Raw genomic sequence first — 24,806 nt, forward strand, 5'->3', positions numbered from 1 at the left:
TCTATCTTTTTTTTTTTAATAATAGATGTAGCGAATTCTTGTTCGAACAAAAGGAATTCGATAGAGGCGTTTCGCAGTTCCAGAATTTAATAATAACCAATCCGTACTTATTATTTGACCAGTGTTTACTACAATTTTGCAGTTTTGAAGCGGAGATATGTCCAAAATTTGAATTTTCCAAATACTTTTTTCAGACCGGTTTTAGATTGGTCGTTACACTTCTGTTGAATATTGGTCTTTTTGTTCGATTTCCTGAAAGATAAAATATTATTTAAAAGAATAATTTTTAAGTTAAAACTATTATATTCTACCACATTTGTACTGCCGTTATTTAAATATTTTTTGGTTAACTAGGTATAAGTATGAATACGTTTTCGTATGTACATTATATTAAATGTTGGTTGCTTATAAATTATAATTTGTAGACATCACAACGTTATACGAATAAAATATGGTTTCGCTGTGCATGCAGCTTAAAAATAAAGCCTTGTAGTATTTAGGAAGTCTGCTTTAAGGTTGGGTAATGAACAGAGTTATTTTGTTTTAAATGTCTGCTTAGTGCGATAAGCTTCCTATTAATAGTGCGGTTTTTTGGCGTCGCTATTTGTGCAGAAAAAGAGATTATAAAAAGAGTTAATTATTTTAATACAATTTGATATTGCCTAGGCCCTAGACGGTGCCGACGTTTGCGTGTTGTTGACACGTTTTGCTCCTTTTTTTTTTTTAGTTAATCGCATTTAAGTTTATCGCATGCGTTACACACAAATAATAATTATTACTGCCAGGACAGCATGCAAATGAGTTTTTATACTTGTACTCTGCGCGTTGGCTGTCGACTTCTGTGGTGGCCTGGAGTGCTCCTTCGGGCCAACTACAGACTCCGGGTCGGTTTTGACCTGTGTTGTGCGATTGTCGCCCGACCGTCGCCGTGGATCTTCTTACTGTCTTGTCTGGTCCGACAGATCGAGACCGTAAGTTCAAAGCTACCTCCGGGGCACGTCTCCTCAACTTAGCCGGCAAGCTGTGAGAACGCCCTACCTCGTCTCTGGAAAAGCCCTGGATCTGTTGATCCGACGACCTTTTCAGTCTTAATACCCTGGATCGGCACACCACGCATCGCAAAGGCAACGACCGACGGGACACGGCCATCTGAATGGTCCGTACCAAACATTTACGGCACACTACTCTGTGTCCACAAGGCCAAGTCTGCATAGTCGCCTTCGAATTTACGCATATAACGCACTGGAAATACAAAAAAAAATAAGCTAAACAAATGTATTTGTAATATTACTATATTGTGTCTAATATGTATATAGGTATTCTGTATTTCTGAACAGCCGAAATTTCTGTACAAAAATCTGTAAGGAACGGCTGGATTGGACGCTTGACAAAGCAAGGAGAAAGAAAAGCTAGTCTTTTGTTAATATAAAAAAATTAAAAATCTGGAATAATAAAAATAAGTTTTGTCATAAGAGAACACAGACCCGTAATACAGCGCTAGAATGAGAATATAGCTTAGCAATATTGTGTAGGCTATAGGCTAATGTTAATGATAAAATAAACCATCGACAAGACGGATACAATCTTTTTTTGTGACGCTAGATTAAGAGATTATGAGAGTTTTGTGCCACACTATACTCTACTATATAATGTAATGAAAATAAAGAAAAGGTCGTTGTAATCTATATAAAAGTTGTCTACTCAAATTTTTTGATATTTTGGGTTAAATTGAAACTCATAGGTACTTGTATAGTTGTATGGTGTTTTTATACATAGTGTAAAGGATATAGTATGCTATTAATATTCATATTAATAAAAGTTTTTCTAATTCGAGTTTATTTGTAAGTTTATTTTTTAATAATAATGTTTTAATAGTGTAATTAATGTCGAAGACTGTTTCGGAACCAATGCTTTTTACTCTATATACAGCTGTTCGTTTAACTCTTGTTAACAACCTTAACGATTAATAATTAGCACCGTCTAGTCTATTTAGAAATGCATTATGAATAATAGTCTCCTAGTCATTATTCATAAGCTTAGCACCGATAGTATTTTAACGGGTACACAGAATTGTAGACACAATGCCGGAATAGCGTGCCATCGCTTCGTATTTTACCAAGCCGATTGTTTGTTACCCCATTGGTAAATTTCATACACGTATGTACATATTATAATATATATAAAAGCAATATTTTTATTACTATCAAATCATATTTTGTATTCATATATTGTATTAAGTCACGTTCGAGTGTAAACACGTATTTCAGAAATGTATTGACTTTGGTTAGGTTTTCAAATAATAATAATAATAATATAAGCAGGGAAACGCCTGCAGATAAAGGAAAATTAACCGCATAGACGGTAGACAAGAGACCGCCATTTATAATAGGTGTCGTAAGTATGCAAACGGGTAAGTATAAAGTAACTACCGCAATAAATAACTTCGAACCGATTTCGTTATCTTCCTTTTAGGTTTCTAGCAGGAAATGTGATTTAAAAAAAAAATCTATTAAAGCTTCGCTATTCTTTCCAATATAATGTTAAAAATTGTAACTATAATTTAAGTAAGTACGTAATAAAATCGGTCACGAATCACGATTAGGTACTATTTATAGTGCACATTAAATTAGTGAAAAACAGATTGTCAAATAAATTGTTTTATAATATCATGGATCACGCTTCGCCGCTCCAGGAACTAATGTGATTTTTTTTCAAAAATCGTTAATTGTCATTTTGTACAATACTACGTCAAATAAGGTCAAACAGTCAAACAAATGACTTGTGTCTCGACGCAGTAGCAGCTAGCACATAACTGGTCTGTTATTCATAATTACTGTTTTTATAATTATATGAAAATGTTTTCAATGTCATTAACAAGAAAATATGACTAATCGTTGTAACTATTGATAGTAGTTTGTAAGTTACACTTATAAAAATGAAACTGTTTGAAATATATTCATACGTTGTAATGTCAATAACATTTTGTTTCGATTTGACGTTTAAAGCTTCGATGCAATTAATTTGTTTTAGAAAATTATTCATAGATTCGTACTTATATAGTTAAACTTTTTTTTTAATTGGTATAAGTATATACAGTGTGATTCTTTTATCATGAACCAGTCAATAACTTACTGGGTTTAATTAATAATTGAATTTTTTCATATTGTTTTTATACAATGTGATCTCAATTTTTCACAATTTTTTTTGTTTTTACCGCCCTCCCTACTTAGATTTTTTGATAGCAACTTTTGAAACTTAAATGGTAACGTATATATTTTATTACCTTTTTAAATAGAGAATAATGTATTACAAATTTTAACTGGTCGATAACCAGTTTCGGATAACTATTTTTGAAGTTTTAAGAGTTTAATAGTTAGGATGGGAGGGGAGTGCGGTTGGGAAATGCGCGCAGATAAAAATAATACTAAACTCCACTTCCACTCCCATCCTAATTTAAAAACTCTTATAACTTTAAAAATAGTTATCCGAAACTGGTTATCGACTAGTCAACATTTTTAGTACATTATTCTCAATTTAAAAAGTTGATAAAATATATACAGTGGGTAAAAAAAGTCTCCGTACACTGTTGTCAAATTTTTTCAAAAACATAAAATGATAATTTAAAAGTTGATTAACTTCATATTTTTAACACACTTTTATTCAGAAACATATTAATATTTGTTTTTAGAAAAATAGAGCATATATATTAATTAGTTTATTTTATACATGTATATATGTACAACAACTTTGGAAAATAACAGCAAAAAAGTCTCCGTACATTTATTGATGTGTATGAATAACAGATAAAAATAGTACCGGAATAGGAAAAATCCGTAAGGACTGAGAGTTCTACATATCAACGAGCATGTTATTATTGTTTTTGTAGCCATTAAGAACGATAGACATACGCTTAGTCCGTTTTATTCAATTCATATACATTGAACAATGGAGATACCAATTGCTATTCGTAAATTAGTAGTTAAACTAAGAGAAGATGGTAATTCTCTCAGAAATATTGCACAAACAATAAATAAATTGCACTCGACTGTACAATATATTATAAACCGATACAACGAAACTGATTCTTTTGAAGATCGAAAACGTACTGGTCGTCCCCAAAAATTGAAATCACACCAAAAGAGGGCCATTCTAAGGACAATTGTGACGGAACCAAAAACCAGTGCACCTAAACTGGCTGGTATGATTGATACTGACTATAATGTGAAAGTTGTGCCTCAAACCATTCGTAATGTTATTAGAAACGCAGGATATAAAGGTTGTGTAGCTAGGAAAAACCCCTTTATCAGTCAAATAAATAAAAGGAAACGTTTAGATTTTGCGAAGGCACACATTCATAAGGGAAATGATTTTTGGAAATCTGTATTATTTAGTGACGAAAGCAAGTTTAATATTTTTGGTTCAGATGGGCGAGTTATGGTGTGGAGAAAACCTAATAAGCAGATGGATTGCAAAAATTTGTGCCCAACGGTAAAGCATGGGGGCGGTAATGTACTAGTTTGGGGTTGTATGAGCGCTGCAGGTGTTGGTAATTTGGTATTTATCGATGGTATTATGGATCAACATGTTTATTTAAACATTTTGAGAAATAACTTACATGCAAGTGCTGAAAAACTAAATATTGGCAATTCGTTTATATTCCAACAAGGTAACGACCCAAAACATACCGCGAAAAAAGTTAAAGAATGGTTGTTATACCGAGTACCAAAACAACTTAACACACCTCCACAATCACCAGACATGAACCCTATAGAACATTTATGGGAGGAAATAGGTAGACGTCTTAAAAATTACCAAACTCGAAACAAAGAACAATTAAAAAATGCAATACTAGAAGTATGGAACAGTATTGATTCTACTGTTACGACAAAATTAGTAGAATTAATGGGAGAACGAATGCACGAAGTTGTTATAGCTAGAGGAGGGCCAACTGACCATTAATAACGATAATTATTACAATATATCATGTTAAAAATATTTATGTTATTTTGTACGGAGACTTTTTTTGCTGTTATTTTCCAAAGTTGTTGTATATATATACATGTATAAAATAAACTAATTAATATATATGCTCTATTTTTCTAAAAACAAATATTAATATGTTTCTGAATAAATGTGTGTTAAAAATATGAAGTCAATCAACTTTTAAATTATCATTTTATGTTTTTGAAAAAAATTGACAACAGTGTACGGAGACTTTTTTTATCCACTGTACGTTACCATTAAAGTTTCAAAAGTTGCTATCAAAAAAAACTAAGTTGAGAGGTGTCTAAAAACAAAAAAAAAATTGAAAAATTGAGATCACATTGTATAAGAACAATATGAAAAAAAAATTTTAATTTCTTATTAAACCCTATGAGATATTGAGTGGTTCATGATAAAAGAATTACCCTGTATAGTTTCCACTACCGGGTAACTTTGTACAATGAAATTTAAAGCCGATGTACAAACAAGCCAGTGGATTTAAAGAATTATAAAATCACTTTCAAGAAAAATCATAGATATCTTCCTTCATAACCGTTGACCGTAGGTACCAATCATCACATCGAAGCGTTTAAACAATGATTATAGTGTTTAGCGTTTACATTTTGTGATTACCGAGTCAAGTCAGTCAAACTTTGTTAACTTCTTACTATGTTTGTCTTTTTATCATCTAATATTTAATTTATATAACCTTGAATTTTTTTTCAATGTTACAAATTTAGTGAACGAATAATTTTATAACATAGGATTAATATATTCAATGTGTATGAAATTCGATCGGACAAATTAAACTTGTATGGTATATCTTTCCTATTTTTTAATCAAAGTATGATTACTTAGAATTTAGATTATTGACGTAAAATGAGAATTTGGTTTTGAAGAAATATATATATACTTAATACCTATACTTTCATAATAAGCTGCACGCAACAGAAATAATAAATGACCAACAGTATATTATGTTTATGCTATATGGGGAAAATATATAGATATTGTGTGTTAAAATATCAAACACCATTAAGGTTAGGACGTTTTGTTTGAGTAAAATAGGTTTCTGTTCTAAAGTAGACAAAATGTTCTTTGTAAGTAATATCGAAATATTATGAAGTTTAACTATAATGAGAAAGTTATGTAAGATTGTTAATAGGCTCTATACTAGTGGAGGTAGGCTGTAATATTAATATTTAGAGTAAATTTACTACCATAGTGCTAGTTTAAAAAAAAAAAGAAAAAAGGAAGTTAGTATGAAATAGGAGGCACTGTAAAAATAAAGAAGCTATACTTCGGTAGTTAAAAATACAAATAAATTGATTACTGGACTTGAACACATTTTTATCTAAAACATTTTTATTGGAAAAACTGTAAATGTATAATATTACATAACTCTGATTTAAGGGGGAAATTCAGATCACGTAGTTTAAAAGTTATGTGGGACATTACAAAATTAGGCTTTTTAAAAATGTTTAATTGAATAATGATTGCTTAGAAATATTATATTATGTAATGTTAAAATTATGACCATGTATTATTTTAACAAATTTTATTTGAAAATTCAGCTGTGAGTTATGGTATCTGCAATGTACTCGTATATTATATATTAAATATTTTGTAGAGAAGTATAGCAATTTTGTTTATTTATATATTTGAGATATGTAAAAAGTATATATGTTCCTACCTTGGTACATCGTTTTACATTTATTCACTTTTATCGTTACTTGTTAGTTCATAAAATTGCTCAATGACTGATTCTATTGATTTATACTATATATATATTGTTTTCGATTAATTTTAATTAATACATCTGTTTATTAATATTTATATATGTACACTTTTCTTTATTTTTGTTTAATTTAAATGCGGTTTTACAACAAAACAATTATTCATTACTTTTCCCATGTGTTATTTATTTATACAACACTACACGACCGCTGTATAGTTTTCACAATGTTATGACAATGTAACAGGCAAACATTTTGTAATTTTCGTACTTTTCAACAGACTCCATTGTACTCGGAAACATTGAATAGTCGGTGACAGTCAACTCGACAATGATAATATGCATGTACACTATAAAGTATGAGAACTAAAGTACGTTTTGAAAGGGTTTTTTTTAGAAAAAAAAAAGATTAAATAAACTAGCAAGTATTTTTTTATGTTAATGATTAATGGATAAGTAATACCGAGTTACTGAATAAGTATAAATAATGTGTTTTAGTACATCTATTCTTTTTTGCACTAAAATTTAAAGCACATTTTTGTGTTATGTTTATGAAATAGTTATTTTCAATACAACACATTACTTTAAAAATGTTAAAATTATTGTACATTTTATCCAATTTTGCTGTTTAAAAACCGTCAGTCATTAACCAAAATATTGTATTAACATTTAACATGTATGTATTTAGAATTACATTATCAAAATAAATGTTAATAACCTTGATATTATCAATTATTCAAACGGTATAAACTAAAGCTATGTTGCATACACGTGTGTATATGTATGTTATTATGCATTGGATTGGCTTCCAGTGTAAAATGTCATCCAAAGGGTGAACGGCTGCATACTGTTGACCATTAACAATGTTATTTTAATTCACTTCTAACACAGAAAAGAATAACACTGTAAAATAGAAACAGTTAAACAAACGGACAATTAATCGGCATTCAATTATTTTTATACTGACAAAAATCGATATGGTTCATGATTGCGTCATCTAAGAAATTACTTTAAGAATGGCGTTTACAGTAGTGTGTGTGTGTATCCTGCAAATTACATTTTTTTACGAAGTTAAATGTCAAACGCTTACTTTAGCTATTTGGTCAATAAGTAGGGCTTAGCAGTTGGCTTTTGGCCGCACCAATTTGTGGAACAAGTTAAAAGATTTAATTATTATTTGTGTTGCATAGACAATAATTTGTAAAACTGGCACCATTAAATATTTAGCCCAATAAATTTCATTCATAATGTGTTAGTCAGTTTTTTATTATTGCATACGGCTATTATTAACCGGGAGTACGTTTTAAGCACTAGTTCAGTCGCTTAAGAGAAGGATATGGCCTTACCCACACGGTCACTCATCCTCCATGCATTACTATAGGTCAGATATATATTTTTCGTTATTTAATAAGTGTAATGTTATTGCATAAAGGATAGTTTTTAAAGAGGATTAGTAAATTGTTACATTGTCTATTGTTAAATTTGATCAGAAATCAAACAATTAATAAAAAAACATATTCTTTACACAGGGATATTACTGTTGCGTGAAAAAAAAACTATATATTTTTTATGTTATAGAGCTAAATAATATAATCTATTAATTATTACACACAATTTATCATTCGGGTTCTATTGTAGAAAAAATAAATAAATCCTGATATATTATTTATTACAAGGTGCAGTATATGCAACACATATTACAAGCTGGAGTGCAAAATGCGTAGAGTCCAATTAAGCTTAACTGGTGAGAACGGTTATCAGTATTTTAAATAATCCACTATCGTATTTCATAGTTCATAAATTAATGGTTTAATTGAAAATAAGTAAAATTACATATTCGATCAAAATTAGTTTATGGCATTATCTGATTAAGAATAGCAAGGGTTTTTTGTTAAGGCCCCTGGATACCAGCAATTTGTTTTAGACAAAACACATTATTTTTTGTCCATCGCACAAGCCGAACCAATGATCCAATAAGCAACCTAAAAACAGATATGAATTCGTCATGAAGTTTACTGGAGATCAGTCAGAGTATTTTTTCAATTTTTAATTTTAACCCTTTTCAAATTTTATTTTAAATTTTTTTTAAATGTTCAAACGTCTTTTATGCGTAGTAGGGATAAGATATCAAAAAAGTACCCTGATCGATTATAAGTAAACTTCATAAAGAATTCAAATCTGTTTTCAGATTACTTATCGGATCACTGGTTTAGCCTGTGCGATTGACAAAAAATGTACTATTATATTAACTAAAATGGCTTTTACTCATAGACAAAATGATTTAAATTAAAAATAATACCATGAAGCTTATACAAATTAACCGGTAAACTAATTGACTTTTTCGACATTTATTCAAGCCACTTTTTTCATAAATATTGCCTATACAAAACTCCTTAAAAATGGTCGGTATCCAGGGGCCTTAACAAAACTTGGTAAAATGTAAAATTCGTAGTTACTGTTAAAAAAAAGGAAAAACTTCAAACTGACCTTCTGTGAAATCGTCATTTTGTACCAACAACATATCTGGTTAAACCATCGATTAGCAGTTGTAGAAGATTTTTTAAATAATACTATAAAAACAGTAAGCGGTTAACAGTGCGGAGGTAAATAATTTTTAAAATAAAACCAAAGTTTACCGTTCGCTTAACTCAAACTGATGGAACAAATATTTTATCAGGGACGTTACATCATTACCCAAGAGATCTTACAATAGAAACTCCGAAATGTATCATACAGTGTATAGTACAATATTCTATTTGAGCAGAAGCCATGGATTACTCAGTGTAATAGAATTCGTGAGATGTATTTTAATGTGAATCCCTAAAGGAATTTATAGCTCTCAATATTCAATTATATTTTAAAAAATTGTTTTATTTTTTTTTTAACAATTTTAAAGTCCAGTGAAAGTTTAATGTTTCTCGAGACTTAAATCAAAACGTAATACAAACTTTAAAAGCGGAGAAGGCCACGACATACCATATAAATAATAGGCCAGCTGAATCTCCAAACGTACTCAGGATTCCGAAAAAAAGTAACCTCTAATTTAAAACCCAGATATAAAATGTATTTGTTTATATGTTTATAAAAAAAAACCTAGTTGGCCTATGTTTAAGCAGGGTAATTGAAAATGAGCAGACATTTGAAAAAAATATTAATTATCCCCATAAAATTTTTAATTTAATTATTTCTATAAAGTTAATTAATAGCAGCTTTATTGTTAATAACATATTTTATTAATATAATATAAATAAATAGTTTGTACTTGCTTTACTATGATGAAGGTACAACACATTTTTGCAATATGTTTGAAATAAAATGCGAAGTATATCTACACGTTTTATATATTTTTTTTTTTTGCTGAATCCGAATCTAGTCTCAAACAATTTATAACACATACAATTTTTGATTTAATATCCTTAAAAACGGTAAGCAACTTAAAAAGGAAAATCAGAATTTTTAATTTTCTTTTTTACATAAACTACCAATTAAATTCTCCATTAGTTATGACTTATGTTACTAACTCTAAATTTATCAAAGAGGATAGAATAACAAACCCCTATTTTAAATACATTTAAGAAACAATTTAACTTAAAACTAAACATGACTAGACGTGCTTAAAAAATTTGAGGTTAGATTCAGAGTTATAAAATAATAGGATACACCTATCTTGGTTTTTGTATCAATACTGTGCTATACTGTGTAATTAACTACAATAAAAACACATAAAAATAATTAGTTTAAACGATGAACATTTGCATTAAATGGAAATGATAAAGCCACTTAAATACAACTCTGCCACGGCGTTCCCTGTCCCGTCGTTTCACCCCCTCTCCGTTGACTTTTCTTCCTCTTCTCCGCTCCCTTTCCCATCACTTCTCTCAATGTTTCTCCGTAAAATGTTTAGTGTCATCTGGCTATAGTAATACGTAAGACTAAAAATATAAATTTTCATATAAAGTTTATTTCTTTAAATTAAATTAAATATATATTATTATTGTCGTACGTTTAACCGTTTATAGTTTTGCTCTGAGTTTTGCTAAATAAAATTATAAATAAAAAAAATATATTTCATAACCTTTAAACGTTTATTTACAAGTGTCTTTTATTTCAATACAATGCAATTTTTTTCTATTTAAACTATATAGTAATGATACTTGATATTTTGTTTGAAATTTTTAACGCTGTTTTTATTTAACGACACGCCAGTTAAAATTTCATTGATTACTGTTTGTTATTATCAACGGACCGTTGTTATTATTTTATTTTTCAAAGTGTCAATGTAAATTGTTCATTCCATTGTTAGCAGCTAAGTATTTAAAAAACATAGCTTGACGTTTTGTGTTAACTAAATCGAGATTTACAAAACTTTAAATAAATAGTTACATGGGACAGATAATGCTTTCACGTAATACCTGTATAATAAACAAGATTAAAGTGAAACTGTATCCTAAATATTATACCAAGATAATTCCTGAAACAACCACTTTGCCTATTGCGCAAACACATAACTTAATGATAATTTCACTTACGCGAATTTTCAGCTCACTATATTATGTGCTATTTTGTATACTCAATACCATGCACGAGTTATTCTCAATACCTACTATTAATAATATCTGTACGTGCAAAGCAGCTCAACACTATAGAATTTATAAAAATAACGTTCGCACTTGAAGTTGGGCAGTTCAAAAGAGTACTTTTATAAGGACACGAGAATCGGTTTTGAGGGTTTTTAGAGTATAATAATAAAACCTATAATATTAATGCGAAAAATAGTGTATGGATGAGATACTAACCTCTTCTTCTGGCGTTTTAGCTTCATCTTGTTCTTTCTCGTCCAATTTGTTTAACAACTTGTCCTGCAAATGAACACGATCAAAATTTGATTATTATATTATATTTAGAGGAAGTAATGTGACCAACACTTCCCCCTCATTGGGTTTGTATATATAAAAAAAAGCGATTATTATTATTTCATATTATTAATTTTAATGTTATTTCGTACAAGTATTGTAATGAATATGATTAGACTACGGTATTGTCGTTGTAAGTGGACTATAGCCAATACCCGTTTTGTATAAAACAAAAAAAACTATGTTTTTCAGTCTAATATTATCCGATCACAATTATTAAAATTGCAAATTATTGGCGTTGATGTTTCTAATACTTATGATTGTATTAACAATTTCCTATAATACTTTAAATGTACGGACTTTTTGCGATGTAAGTTTACCGTTGGTTAAAGAAATGCTTAGACCCTTTATAAAAGTAAAACTAAATATAATACTAAATAGTATTTTTACTTTTAAATGTGTTCTCTCTAAGTAGTATTTGTGTATAAAGTTTAAATCATTTTTAACATTTTTGTACAATACTTTTTTAATGTTATTTTCACGACGGAGGATAACGTTAAGCAACTTCAACTACTGGCTACGGCCGCTGCGTTACTCAACACCACAGAGAATCGCTAAGGAACCGTAGGTACACGCCTTTCGTTTGGTGTCGATAATGAAATCGTTATCGAAAAATAAAACTCCACACTAACTTACAATTAGACACTCCTACGACTAGGGATCCGGATAAAGTTCTGATCATAATTTACATGTTAAACTACAACCAAAATATTTCTTTTGAACTTAAAAAAAAAATTTACTAAAATGTGAAATCAATTTTCTCATCATTAAAAGGTTTAGTATAAAATAAAATCTGTTTGTAAATAAACGAGACAAAATTGAAAATTTAATTATCTTTTTCCAAATTTTGACTTTAGAAATACTTACTGATGTTAGCTCGATGCAATTTATTATTAATTAAATCCAACATTCGATACAAGGCTAGGTTATTTTAGGTAAGCTAACATAATTGTTGACATTACGATAGGACACATTTAAGTTGTGTATATTAGCTGTCCGGTTCCATAACCGGGAAAATCTTATTGTATTTGGGACACGTTTAACTGCTGCTGTGTGTGTATACGTTTACCACATCGCCGACAATGACTAAAAAGAAAATTAAACTGTTTTTTTGGTGGGGTTCAGCATATACAGGCGGCAAACTGGCCAAAATCGATCCGACAGCAGTAGTAATTATTATCATTATTGACCATTCAATGGGCATATATTGTGCACAGGTATATTCGCACGTGTCCCATAACAATACGCGTAATATACAAGTGTGTATATAATAACATGTATTAATAAATTCTCGTATGTAAAAATTTGTATCGAATGTCAATAACGAGCGTTTTCGATGTTGAAACACGACCGCGGCCGTGACAAATTAATTGCAGCCGCGATTCGGAAGCGTTATTATTTATACCGTGTTAAACAATAATGAAACGTTATGTACGACGTTGGTGGATTGGCACCGTCATCGTTAAACATTCACGTGTGTGCAGAGCTCCTAGCCGGCCCAAGAAAATATTATGAAAAGTGAAAAATAAAATAAATATATTTGACCCTATTCGCTCCAAGGACGCGTCGCGTGCCGCAGTTGGAGAGATCAAAAATTCGCACTGTCAAAACAATAAACAAGGAAAAAACCTCAAGTATGCCGTCTCCGGTGTTGTTAAACCCGGTTTTTGTTTACTACCCGCATGTCTGGAGTTCATCGCCGCTAGCCAGAGTGTATACCGACTACACACAGTTACACGTCATGCATATGACTTGTATCCGTTTAATATTAGACTTTAGCTGCCCTTAACCACTACATTATTATTTGCCATACGACAAAAATCGTACGGCCGCCGATATTGTTGTGTTAGAGTCCGGTTACGGTGTTCAATATTATACGCGTTAGCCACGACCGTTTAGTAACAGACAGTCTGCCATACAGAGTCGGCGTCTGCTATTAAACGGTGACGTTAAAAAACAGCTGCCGTCGTACGTAACCCACCGTCTGATTAGTGAACACAATTTTAGTCTACGGGCCAAGGACAATAATATATAGAGTAATGCAAAATATGTTTATTATTAAGCTCAATAAAAATCGCGGTTTCCATCAGACGACTTGAGTAGGTAAACAATTCATAGCACCATTTAAAATAACTACAATCCAGACGGACAGTTGTATAATTAGATAATAATAATTATCAATAATTACCAATTTAAGAGCCAGGTTACGGATAGAAGCAACCGTTTATTTAAAAACCGCGGTCTCTTTGACTTTCAAGTTGCCCAATAACACTGTATACTATATTTAGTGTTTGGTACATGTCATCTTAGTAATAATACCTCATAGTAGTCATAAATGAAAATTTAAAAAGTTCAAAACACATAAAAAAAAGCATAATATGGAAATGAATAGGAAATACAATTTAAAAATAAATAAATATACATACATATTTAAAACTATACATATATACGAACTATAAAAATGATGGGTAGTGCAAAACTTTATTTGTTAAATCGTATTTGGACCAATCACAATGCTCTAATAAGGGTTTATGGAGCCAATAAAGTTTTGTGTAATCAAGCATACTATAATGTACAATAAAATAGTATTTACAACACTTGCGTATGGTACACACACTATAACACGATCGGATAATCCATGATGATCATAATATCTTGTCGTTATATCTGTATATTATATTCAACATGGGTTTTATTTGGGGAAAATAACTTATGTGCATGGTTTATATTGAATACTTAATTATAATATAAACTTATAAAAAAAAATGTTGTCAACCTGTGTTATGGGTAAAGTGTTGAACTTGATGTAAAATTTACATAAGGGCCTTATTTCTCCGGTTCATCAACAGAGATAAACTGTGCGTGAAAAATTAAATAAAGAAAAAGTCTCCACCGGTAGTGGCAAAACGAAGTCATGTATTTTTGGTTTTAATAGGTAAGTTTAAAACAAAAGAATTTCCCGGCAAAATTTGGAATGATTTCGACTCTTTTTGGAAAGTTTTGGGGTACTTTTTTAAGAACTAAAATATACTTTATCAGTTTCGAAAGTGTTTTATTCTCGATTTCGATTGAGAAATAAAAATGAGTGAATTATTTAACCCTTAATATGGAATGGAATGTGTCCAATAACTGTTGACATGCGCCCAGACCTAGTTTTAAAAATAAAGTCTTATGTTTATTGTTATTCTTGTGTTTAATTGTTATTTATTTTCTATTTTAAAAAATAATTATTAATAATTTCGTGGCAATAAAAGCGTACATTTTCTCTCCGTTTAAAATGATTAACTAAATAGAGAAACAAACTTAAATTGTAAATTTTAAAGTATTATAAATTATATACCCCTACAATACTACTATTGCTAAATATGATATAATCCAATTAATCAGATATAATAATTATCGATTAATAATAAACGTTCTAAACCAATTATAAAAATAATGGGTTTTCTTACACGTTTATTTTAAATACATAATAATATATAGAATGACGGGTTGTGAAATTTTGTTTAACACGTTGGGTAAATTTGTATACAGCATAAGATGCATTGCGGTTTCAAATGATTCGCTATTGTAACAAAAAAAAATGTAAGTATATTTTAAAATTATCATGAGACTTGGGTGCAAACCAGCCAAGTGGCGGGGAGACCAAACAAATATACATTCGCAAACCCTGTGGCCGCTGAGACTGTTTAGTTGTGTTTTCCATTCAAACAACGCGTAATCTGTGTCAGGTGTTCGCATAACGTTGCACTAATTTCGCCGGCATGTTTTCGCGTTAGGCGCGTGATCGCATAAAATATTACAAAATTGAATGAAAAAATTGTTTTTATAAAACCCCGGTCTCTCGAGATGTTTTGTGATGCTAATTAAACATTATGGTAGCAGCCTTAGGTGCGTTAGCGTGCATGACGTTCACGTTTTTTATGGGTAAGCACGGTTTGCGAATCGTATTAAAACAATAACAATATAATATGTATATTATACTTCCAAACCTTGTATAGGGTATCTTCATAGTTTAAATAACTTGAGGAGAATTATATTAACTGGTGCACCAATGTTTGGAAGCCTAGTATCTTCTAGGACTGTGGCTCTGGCTCAATATTTTTCATATTGCTGTTTGAGGATAGAAGATAGTATGTCAAACCAGAACCACAGTCATAAAAATGGAAATATCTGGCTGTACCTATATAATATTATACAAAGAAGTACTGTTAAGCGACTTTAATAATATATAATAACAACACAAATTAAGTACTTAAATTTATATGTTTATGTCAATTTGCTGTGTCCACAGCCAACACAAAATATGTGCAGCTTACTTTATATTTATTATTTTTTTAAATAAAGTTGTTTATATTATATACTATTACGATATTAATTTATTAGTTTTGTAATAAGTTAGGTTGGTTTAGGCTAGTCATTCACCCTAGATACGCAATAATTATATAAAAAAATTGATTTAATTGTCACACAAGTTCTTTAGTAGATTAGTTATAACTTTGTACTTAGTTTTCTATAAATATATACTTATACATATATATATATATATATATAATTATTCAATAATAGGTAAAATGTGAATTTTGAAAATGCGTTATTTGTTTACTAGTTTACTGTTGACTATAATGATATATCGTTGATAATATAGGTAAAAACCCGTTTTCCGCTACTATGACACCCAAAGGGCAATGCGAAAACTGCTGTCCGATCGATATCAGGGAAGACATCGCGTTTTTCTCCTATTCGAGGTGCGTACAAGTGAGGACTTGAGTATGAACACTTACATAGTTTTCGTACCTAATATGCTCAACAGACTACGCTGTGTTGTCGTGGTGGTGGTTCACCTATAAAGTAGAACAATAATATATAATTACATAAAAAAATACCGATTAAACATTTAGGAAAAACCCAATTCGGCCACACCGGATATTTATCGGCAACGATGAATCACTGCGAAGAACTCACATGCACAGGAACATGACTACAGTGATATACGTACATGGATTCACGGAACAGGGAAACTCAAAGGGAGCGACTACCATTAAAAAAGGTACACTGATGACATAAAGCTCTGTGTGTGTTATAGTCACAATCGATTCTACGGTTATATGTGTGATTCCACAGCGTACTTGTACCGAGGCGGAGTGAACATCATAATCGTAGACTGGAGCCCGTTGTGTGCGTTCCCATGGTATAGTCACGCAGTGATAAATACCAGAGCAGCTGGCCAGTACGTAGCTAGGTTCATCGAATACTTAGTGTCCCGAGGGTTCATGTTGTCTAAAATCCACTTGATCGGTTTTAGCCTGGGCGCCGAGATCGCCGGGTTCACCGGCAAGAACCTTAGAATCGGAAAGCTTCCCAGAATAACAGGTCAGCATGATAAATCAATTTCAATAGTGTTTAATTTTCCTCCAAAATGATATTTTAATAAATCCGTTATTGACGAGTAATAGATAATAAAAAAAAAGTGATAATTTCCTGTTTTGTTCCTTTCTAAATACACGATTTGTTTTTTGTTTTCTTAATAGAAATATTTCAATATTGCTAATAGTTTAAATAAATTTAAATTTATTCATAATATACACCCAGTCGATAATGTGAACAATACTGACGCCATACTGTAAGATATCATGCATTTAGCTAGACTCATTTGAACGGATTTAATAGATTCTTGTCGTCGAGTCGAAAATTTCAAAGCAACCGACCATGTAAATGGCTGTTACCAAAATAAATAATATTACTACTATAGTCATTATGCGAAAATTGGTCTATTGTAAGTACGCACAATGTTATTCATACCATAGCATAAGCAAATTTGTCGACACATAATAGTGTGTAATAGTTATATTATATTACAGACAAAATTTCTCATTAAAGTATTCTTCTTTTATTATTATCACGTCGCATCTATAAAATTCTCAATTTTCCATACACGATACGGTATTGTAATATAAACACATATACCTAGTTCTTATTAAAACTGGCGTTGTATCAATGACCGTATAGGCAAGACGGTGTACTTTATTAAAATAAAAGAAAACTTAAATAAATATTTTTCTAGTTACGATAAGTAATCAAAAACAATGTTTTGAGGTGCCATCATGGGGACGTTAGGAAAAGTTCCAATGCAATAGTGTTTTCGAATTTGAATGAATGGTAAACGACCACCCATTTTTTATCCAATTTTCGACACTAACATTATTGAACGTACTCATGTGTCGTTGTCTTATGTCGATTTTGTAATATACATTGTTATGCAGGCCCACAATAAGGTGTAGGAGAAATGTAAACAAGAATGTCTTCTCCATTCTCGAACACAAACCCGTTTAAAGGTTTAAAGGTTTAGCAACGGCGCTTTGCCCTTTTTCTTACGAGCACCTTTCCGAAACGACTTGAGACGACACCTGCGCCTCGACGACCGATATTAATAAGGGAAAAGAAAGGGAACGGGTAGTTGGAAAGGGGTAGGTGGAGACGCGAGTGCGTTGAACGCGAAAAGGTTAGGTCAGGATATAATGTAATACAGAAATGGGTATAAAATATACTAACTACTATGACACGTAAATTATTCAATATGTATACCCTAATTATTAGGTGTATTATTATTAACCCGCTACTCAAAATGCATATGGATTTATTGTACGGCATTAAAGCTTTGTGTTTCCTTGTATATATAGGACTCGACCCAGCGTTTCCATTGTACATGTGGACCGGCAAGAAAGGTCATCTGGCGCCATCGGACGCCGAGTTCGTGGACGTGATACACACCGATGCCGGAGTGTTTGGATTCCCAGTGCCGTTGGGCCATGCTGACTTCTTTCCTAACGGCGGATTTCCTGTCCAACCCGGTTGTTCAATTCGAGAACTCACGGAGACCAACCTTATCACCAGACTCAGTGGGTACTCGATCGACTGAATGATAAAACGCAAGGGGGGGGGGGTGCAATGTAAATTTCGATTTTCTTTTGACCTGATCGACAGCGAAAAATTAATAAAAATTATTAACCGCAAAATATTTCAAATTATAATTTTAAAATGGAACATGCTTTAGCCTTGGCCCCCGCCCGAAAACGACACTATATTGCGATACTTAAGTAGCGCAATAACTAAGCAACAAGATTATTGTTTATTTGGCCCGAACATATAATTAAGACTATACTATCATCATAAATCGCAAGAAGATTATAAATCAGAAATAATCACTATTCAGGAGCCAGTAGGCTTAAAGCATGTTTTATAATTTTAGCCGTTAGGCTTTAAGTAAACTGTAAATTTTTTATTACTATCTTTATTACATCAGTATACACGTTCAATAAAAACTATGATCGCCTTTTTTAAAACATTTCTACAACAATGTCTCGATCATGCCCTGGGTTTTATAAAGTTAACACTTGTGTTAACTTTTCAACATTTAAATCATAAACTTTGGCGATAATGGTTTAGTGGAAAGAACAATTGGTCGATAATCAGTTTTAATTGTAGATACATTTTTATTTAATCAATGTAGTTCATACAAAAATTAAATCGTAGCTTATAGGTTAGGCTTGTACTGTAACAAAACAATTTTTGTAAAAAACAAATTTCAAAATGGATTTTACATCAAAAATATTTTGTTCTAAAACATACTCGTAAATCTTACTATTTTATTTTATTAAATTTTCTAGTAGAACTATTATCACATTTTATCGAACGGATAACTAAATTTTCGTTCATGCTTTGGATTAGATAATTGATAGTCACCTAGTTTGTTGTATGAAAAGTGAAAACCAAAAGATCATTGTAATAATTATTAATATTTTATCTTATAAGTAAGTAAGGAAGGGGATGTGTAGATAAATAATTGAATAACTTCTAACGTTATACGCTTTGTTAGGACGATTTAATGTTGTAAAGGGAAGGTTTTAATTCCTAAGAAATTTGTTAGAAAAATAAACTGACGTATAGTTGATGAACCACTCTGTACAAAATGTCCAAAGCATATACTGTATGAGTAATAACAATGAAATTAATTTCATGTTCACATGACAGTGTCTGTAAGTCAAAAGCTATACAATGAACTCAGTTCATAAATAATATCTAAGCTATTGCCAGTCAAGTTCATCTTGAGCCAGTCTGACTTCGTGCGTGACGACAAGTTAGGGGTTCAAAAACACAGTATTGGAAAATCAATGTTTCCAATACTCGTGCATAATTTTTGATCTTATGATATATATCTTACACGTAAAAAAAAACAATTTATTAGTTTGATCGTAATAGTTTTTGTAACTTGTGTTTGTTTAAATTTAAATCTGCATATTATATCAATTACATAGTCCTGTATAGTATACGTATATTTAGTGGCTTGTGAAATAATATAAAAATAATTTATTTGAACACAGTACATGCTCAATGGGAATAATTATAAAAAAAAATAGCACAAACAATGTATACGGAATTAGTAAATTTTATGAATTATATTTGTGCTTCATTTTTCAGCGTAGGTATAAAATTAGTGATCTAAACTAGCGTTAGGCTATATCAATGTAATTTTATTATTAACTATAGGCGGTTGTAGTTTTTCTCACTTTCATTTTTGATAAAATTGAAAGTAATTTTTTTCTTCTTACTAATCTATTTCCCAGAAGTTATTTTATTCATTAATTCCTTAACCGCGACTAGTGCTTATAAGTTACATTCCCTTGAGTCCAAGTCTAGAAAATGCTCTAAAATAATCAGCTTGATGTACCCTGGCGTGCGTTTACAAATTACGATAGACCTGGCAATGGACTGCTCTCTTAAATTAACAATAACAATTAGTAAGATATTGTTGATTTTATGATATCGATTTTTTTTTTGTCTATGGCCCAACGTTGGTTATATTTATTTTTTGTAAAATAAAATATAATATTATACTATATAAAACTATAACATACTGGTTGACCCCGTTTTTATTATTTTTCATCGCCAACAAACAATGTTACTTTTGAACAACTTTAAATTATAACATTATAACATTTATAACATTTAAACAATTATAACATTAAATTATAAGACTGTGCGGTCTATCCGATTTTTGATAAATAGTTACAAGTACAAAGTATAAGACAACTTTAGTAAAACTATGCAGATGATTGAATGATAAAACTTATATATATTAAATATATAAATAAAATAAAATATATTTTATATATTAAATATATTTTACAAAATTAATAATTACTAAATTACTCGATTTTGTGCTTATGGTAAAAGAACAAAGCCTAAAGTTAATAATTTCGGCGTTTGTATTGGAAACTAGACCGCCAGTAGTTATAAATAAGTTGTAAGTAAAGTTGTAATCTTAGTCCTAATGTTTGTTTTTAAAAAAATGTGCCAACTCCTATATATTTTCCTGCTACGCTTTATTGTCGTTGATAGCGACCGTGATGTTTTTCGGGTTTTGATAAATCTGACATCAGCTTAAACTACTTGGAACAATTTTTACCTTGACGCGTCTCGAAAAAAAAATGTAAAACAAATAAATGAACTTATGTTTCTTTTTTAGTGGCCTGTAGTCACGACAGAGCATGGGAATATTTCGCAGAATCCGTGGTCAACCCTGTTGGTTTCCCATCGTTGAGATGTGATTCTTACGAGTCGTTCACAGACGGTACTTGTTTTAAGGAGTATGCGTACGGCAAGGACCATTACACTCAGTACATGGGTTTGGGTGTCAACAAAAAGTAATTGCTGTAAAATCGATTATGCAAACGTTTGGTGTCTAATGAGTAATGAGTCTGATATTACAATGTTACAGGATCAAAGGACATTTCTATTTAGCTACCAGACCCAAAGCACCGTTTGCGTACAATAAGATCTATAAACCGTAGCTGCCATAACAATAATGTCATATTAAGTTTTCGTTACGTTTTGTTATCGACTATGATGCTAAATTATTATAGTAAAATTTGTTTATTGTATATATTTATAAATAATAATAATTAGTCATAATTACATTTTTTATACATTATATATAAATCATTTGAAAATATTGTAATTTCTAACATGTAACCGATGAAATTTTCAAGTGGCTGTATAAAAAAAATAGCTATAACTAATGTCCAGCTACATAAAGTACTTGATAAGATTTTCTATAATACTTTTCGTAGTACAATTTTTATAAAACACAACCGAGTAGAGTAATAAACTAATCATCGGGTATATATATTAACTATTATTATTATTGCCACCAGCAATTTAAAAAATCCTGGTGTATGCTTTTCAATACTCATAAACTATTAAAAGATCATTTTTTTTAAAAATATTAATGCATTCTACTTTCATCAGTTTTTTATAACCTCAACCCTTATAAGAAATTTTGATATAAATTTAAGACCCTTAAATAACAAACTCTATAGCTAAGTAGGTAACTGGACGAACTATTTTTTTAGTTATTCCAACCAGTGTTGAAAAATAAACAATTTTTTTTTTTTAAATATATTACATACTTAATAAATACTTACCGATTCCGGATAATATTTTTTTTAATTCTAGTTGATTATTTAATCAGATATTTACTCTTTAGAAATAAACAATAGTTCCGTGTAAATAGTTCTAGAGACAGCTACACAGCAAACCCTTGGGAACATTTCTTAGTTTTCTGTATACATACAAATAATACATATTTGATACTAAATATTATACTATGCCTTAAAATCTGAATTCTGCGTGCTTCAACAAATACAAATTAATTACTTAAATTAAAATAACAACCATATATATATGATTTATAACATATTACTAAATATTATTACAAGTATTGTAAAAATTATGAAATAAATGTAATTATATAGTAAACTTAAAACGTTAAAACAATACCGTTTGTTTAAAACACTCTGCAACTCTGATTCCAACAAGATATATACATTTATTATGTCCCTTATAAAGAATAATCTTAGTTAATCCAACTCTACCTACATTTTTCCCTGTGTAAGCATGACGATTCTTTATTGGTAAATTTTTGTTCAGAGCATCACTGTGCCCTTGGCAACATTTATAATTGTTTTTCTATACCTAACCATATATAGCTACGCATAATTGCGTTTTTCTCGGTCTATGATGGTCTTAGAGCATAAAAATATACCTATTATCAAATGGAAAGACTCTAACGTTTAATGACTAACGGAAAAGAATCGTGATGGTTTGTGTAAGAATAGCACTTACTATTTTCGTGTTGAGATTCCTGAGTTGGCTTTCGGCGTACCGGAAATCGCGTTTGGACTTGTTGTGGCGGTCCGTGGGTTTTGTCGCGTCCATGTCCCCGGCGTAACTACCGACCGTTTTCGATGACTGTGGCCCTTGTTGTTTTAAAGGCAACGACTGTGGTACTCGGTTGGGGCTTGCGCGGTAACCGCTTGGCGGTACACGAGGATTTTACGGTTATTAAAATTCAGGCAGCGCGTTTATTCCCCCCTTTGGCGAAGGCCAGGGAAGACCTGACCGGGAGACCGCCGTACTATTCTTCGTCCACAAAGAGCTGATAATGATTAAACTTTCTATTATTATGACTGCGTGGACGTGCATTTAATAAACTGTCTCCATTCTTTGATTATCTAAAAATATCACGGTTAGTGCGGTAAATTGAAACATGAACTTATCAGTCGTCTCAACACATATCAATGTTTGACGAGCATTCATTTTGCACTTTGAAGACTAGAGCGGCTCATTTTATCTACGGTTAATGCCAAATTTTAATATTAACAACGCTACCATCTTATTGGTCATTAATGTAATGTACATTTCATTTGTCTCACTAGAGAATATACCATATTTATTAAAATTTATTGAATGCTGTGTTGTTAAAAACTTTCTACCTTAGTGTCGATTTGGGTGGTTTGAAGGGGGGGGTTTTTATGGAGAAGTTGGTAATTAGGTTTTGTGGTGGTGTAGGTGGGGATAAATTGTAATTAATTTGATAATTATTAGAGTTTAAGAACAGGGATCTATCATTAGGTAAATTGTTGTGATTTTTGAGTAGTTGTTGTAAGTTTTTTTTTATTAGGTGGTATCTGTAGGGAATTTCATAGTTTGATTAGTTTTGTGGTATAGGATTAATTTAAATATTAAAATTTTAATAATTTGTTTATTAAATTTTTATAATTTTGACAGAAATAAAAAAAATTTTTAGTATTTGTGGTTTTGGGTAAAATAAATAGGATTTTGAAGTAATTTTTAATGAGATTGATTGGTTCAGGCAGGAAGCATTGGAAGGTTGTATTGTAGGGGTGGTTTTGGTGAATAAGATGTGAATTTTTTTCACGCCTATACCAACCATATCTCCTAATCGGCTAAACCGTTTTTTTTCATACAGCAAGTCTATAAGATCAGAAATCGTACTAGAGAGTTACTTTATTGGGAAAAAGGTTGACATAACTTTCAAATCGAGGAAAGCATCTAAAATATTTACATTTTTCAACCTAAATCAAGAGCGTGCTATAATTTTTTAAAATAATATTCAAATTAATTTCAAATTTGTTCTCCTCTCTCGCCAGAGAAGACAAATCGGAATGACCCGTTCTGGATGGCAAATTCGTCAAGAAACCATCTCAAGCAATGTAAGCGTTGGGCCTTCAAGTCCTGTTAAGCTACATGACTTTGATGAAGAGTTCCAAATTTGTATAGAGTACTACCTACGTACAGTACTATTGATCTATGCTGACAAACCAAACAAACATCAAAAACCCTTTTTGAGAAATCTTTTAGATAGCAGATCTATATTAAGACTATAACATATAACATATGCATTTTTAACAAGGCAACCACCGGAAAACTGGAGGAACGATAAATATTGATAATTACTGAAAGTGATAAAATCAAATACAGTTTAATAAATTACTGAAAACATATTATGACCTCCAAGATGTCCCATCATTAAATGCATTGTGCTGACATTTTTATTTTTTTTGATAAATTTAAAATAATTTGATTAACCCTTTTGCCCCTAGTAAAATATAATATTATGGTTATTATGTAAAAAAAAAAAGATAGTACTATATAGTAGGAAATTTAAAAAAAAGTCGTTTCAATATTTATCGACGAACATTGAATCCGATTGAATCTTAACTTTATTGTTTGAGCGAAAACCCTTATATTCATACGCATGTGTTTAAGTTAACTAATAATAAGCCTGATGGTCAATCGCACCTTTCAAATAA

General features: G+C 30.7%; 2 protein-coding genes across 3 annotated transcripts; one reads left to right on the forward strand and one right to left on the reverse strand.

Moving 5' to 3' along the window:
• Positions 1 to 4: 4 nt before the first annotated feature.
• On the reverse strand, positions 5 to 22,916 carry LOC126839155 (uncharacterized). Its single transcript, XM_050574243.1, has 4 exons — positions 22,816 to 22,916; positions 11,515 to 11,577; positions 812 to 1,242; positions 5 to 252 (listed from the first exon to the last, which is right to left on the reverse strand). The coding sequence occupies exons 1-4, from the start codon at positions 22,906 to 22,908 to the stop codon at positions 129 to 131; spliced, it is 711 nt and encodes a 236-aa protein (XP_050430200.1). The 5' UTR covers positions 22,909 to 22,916; the 3' UTR covers positions 5 to 128.
• Positions 15,342 to 22,051, forward strand: LOC126839153 (pancreatic triacylglycerol lipase-like). 2 transcript variants are annotated; one of them, XM_050574241.1, is made up of 7 exons: positions 15,342 to 15,558; positions 16,280 to 16,379; positions 16,533 to 16,681; positions 16,756 to 17,004; positions 18,312 to 18,530; positions 21,158 to 21,335; positions 21,410 to 22,051. In XM_050574241.1, exons 1-7 carry the CDS (start codon positions 15,507 to 15,509, stop codon positions 21,480 to 21,482), a joined length of 1,020 nt encoding a protein of 339 aa, XP_050430198.1. In that variant the 5' UTR covers positions 15,342 to 15,506; the 3' UTR covers positions 21,483 to 22,051. The 2 variants fall into 2 exon arrangements, with proteins under 2 accessions (XP_050430198.1, XP_050430197.1); XM_050574240.1 differs by lacking the exon at positions 15,342 to 15,558 and adding an exon at positions 15,807 to 15,836.
• Positions 22,917 to 24,806: the final 1,890 nt, after the last annotated feature.

The sequence above is a fragment of the Adelges cooleyi genome, unplaced genomic scaffold (genome assembly GCF_023614345.1).
Source record: "Adelges cooleyi isolate 19-005CV unplaced genomic scaffold, UGA_ACOO_1.1 ACOO_flye_CR_arks_rails_tigmint_CR_PRNA_30, whole genome shotgun sequence".
Classification (NCBI taxonomy): Eukaryota; Metazoa; Arthropoda; class Insecta; order Hemiptera; family Adelgidae; genus Adelges; species Adelges cooleyi.

Bases quoted from the DNA above. Each gene is read 5' to 3' on its own strand.
- LOC126839153 (XM_050574241.1), top strand. From the start codon at position 15,507: ATGGTAGCAGCCTTAGGTGCGTTAGCGTGCATGACGTTCACGTTTTTT. The intron at 16,380-16,532 runs GTGCGTACAAGT...TTAAACATTTAG, and splicing joins GCGTTTTTCTCCTATTCGAG to GAAAAACCCAATTCGGCCAC. The intron at 21,336-21,409 runs GTAATTGCTGTA...ACAATGTTACAG, and splicing joins GGTTTGGGTGTCAACAAAAA to GATCAAAGGACATTTCTATT.
- LOC126839155 (XM_050574243.1), bottom strand. From the start codon at position 22,908: ATGGACGCGACAAAACCCACGGACCGCCACAACAAGTCCAAACGCGAT. The intron at 11,578-22,815 runs GTAAGTGCTATT...GTTCATTTGCAG, and splicing joins GGAATCTCAACACGAAAATA to GACAAGTTGTTAAACAAATT. The intron at 1,243-11,514 runs GTTAGTATCTCA...TTGTATTTCCAG, and splicing joins CTAAAACGCCAGAAGAAGAG to TGCGTTATATGCGTAAATTC.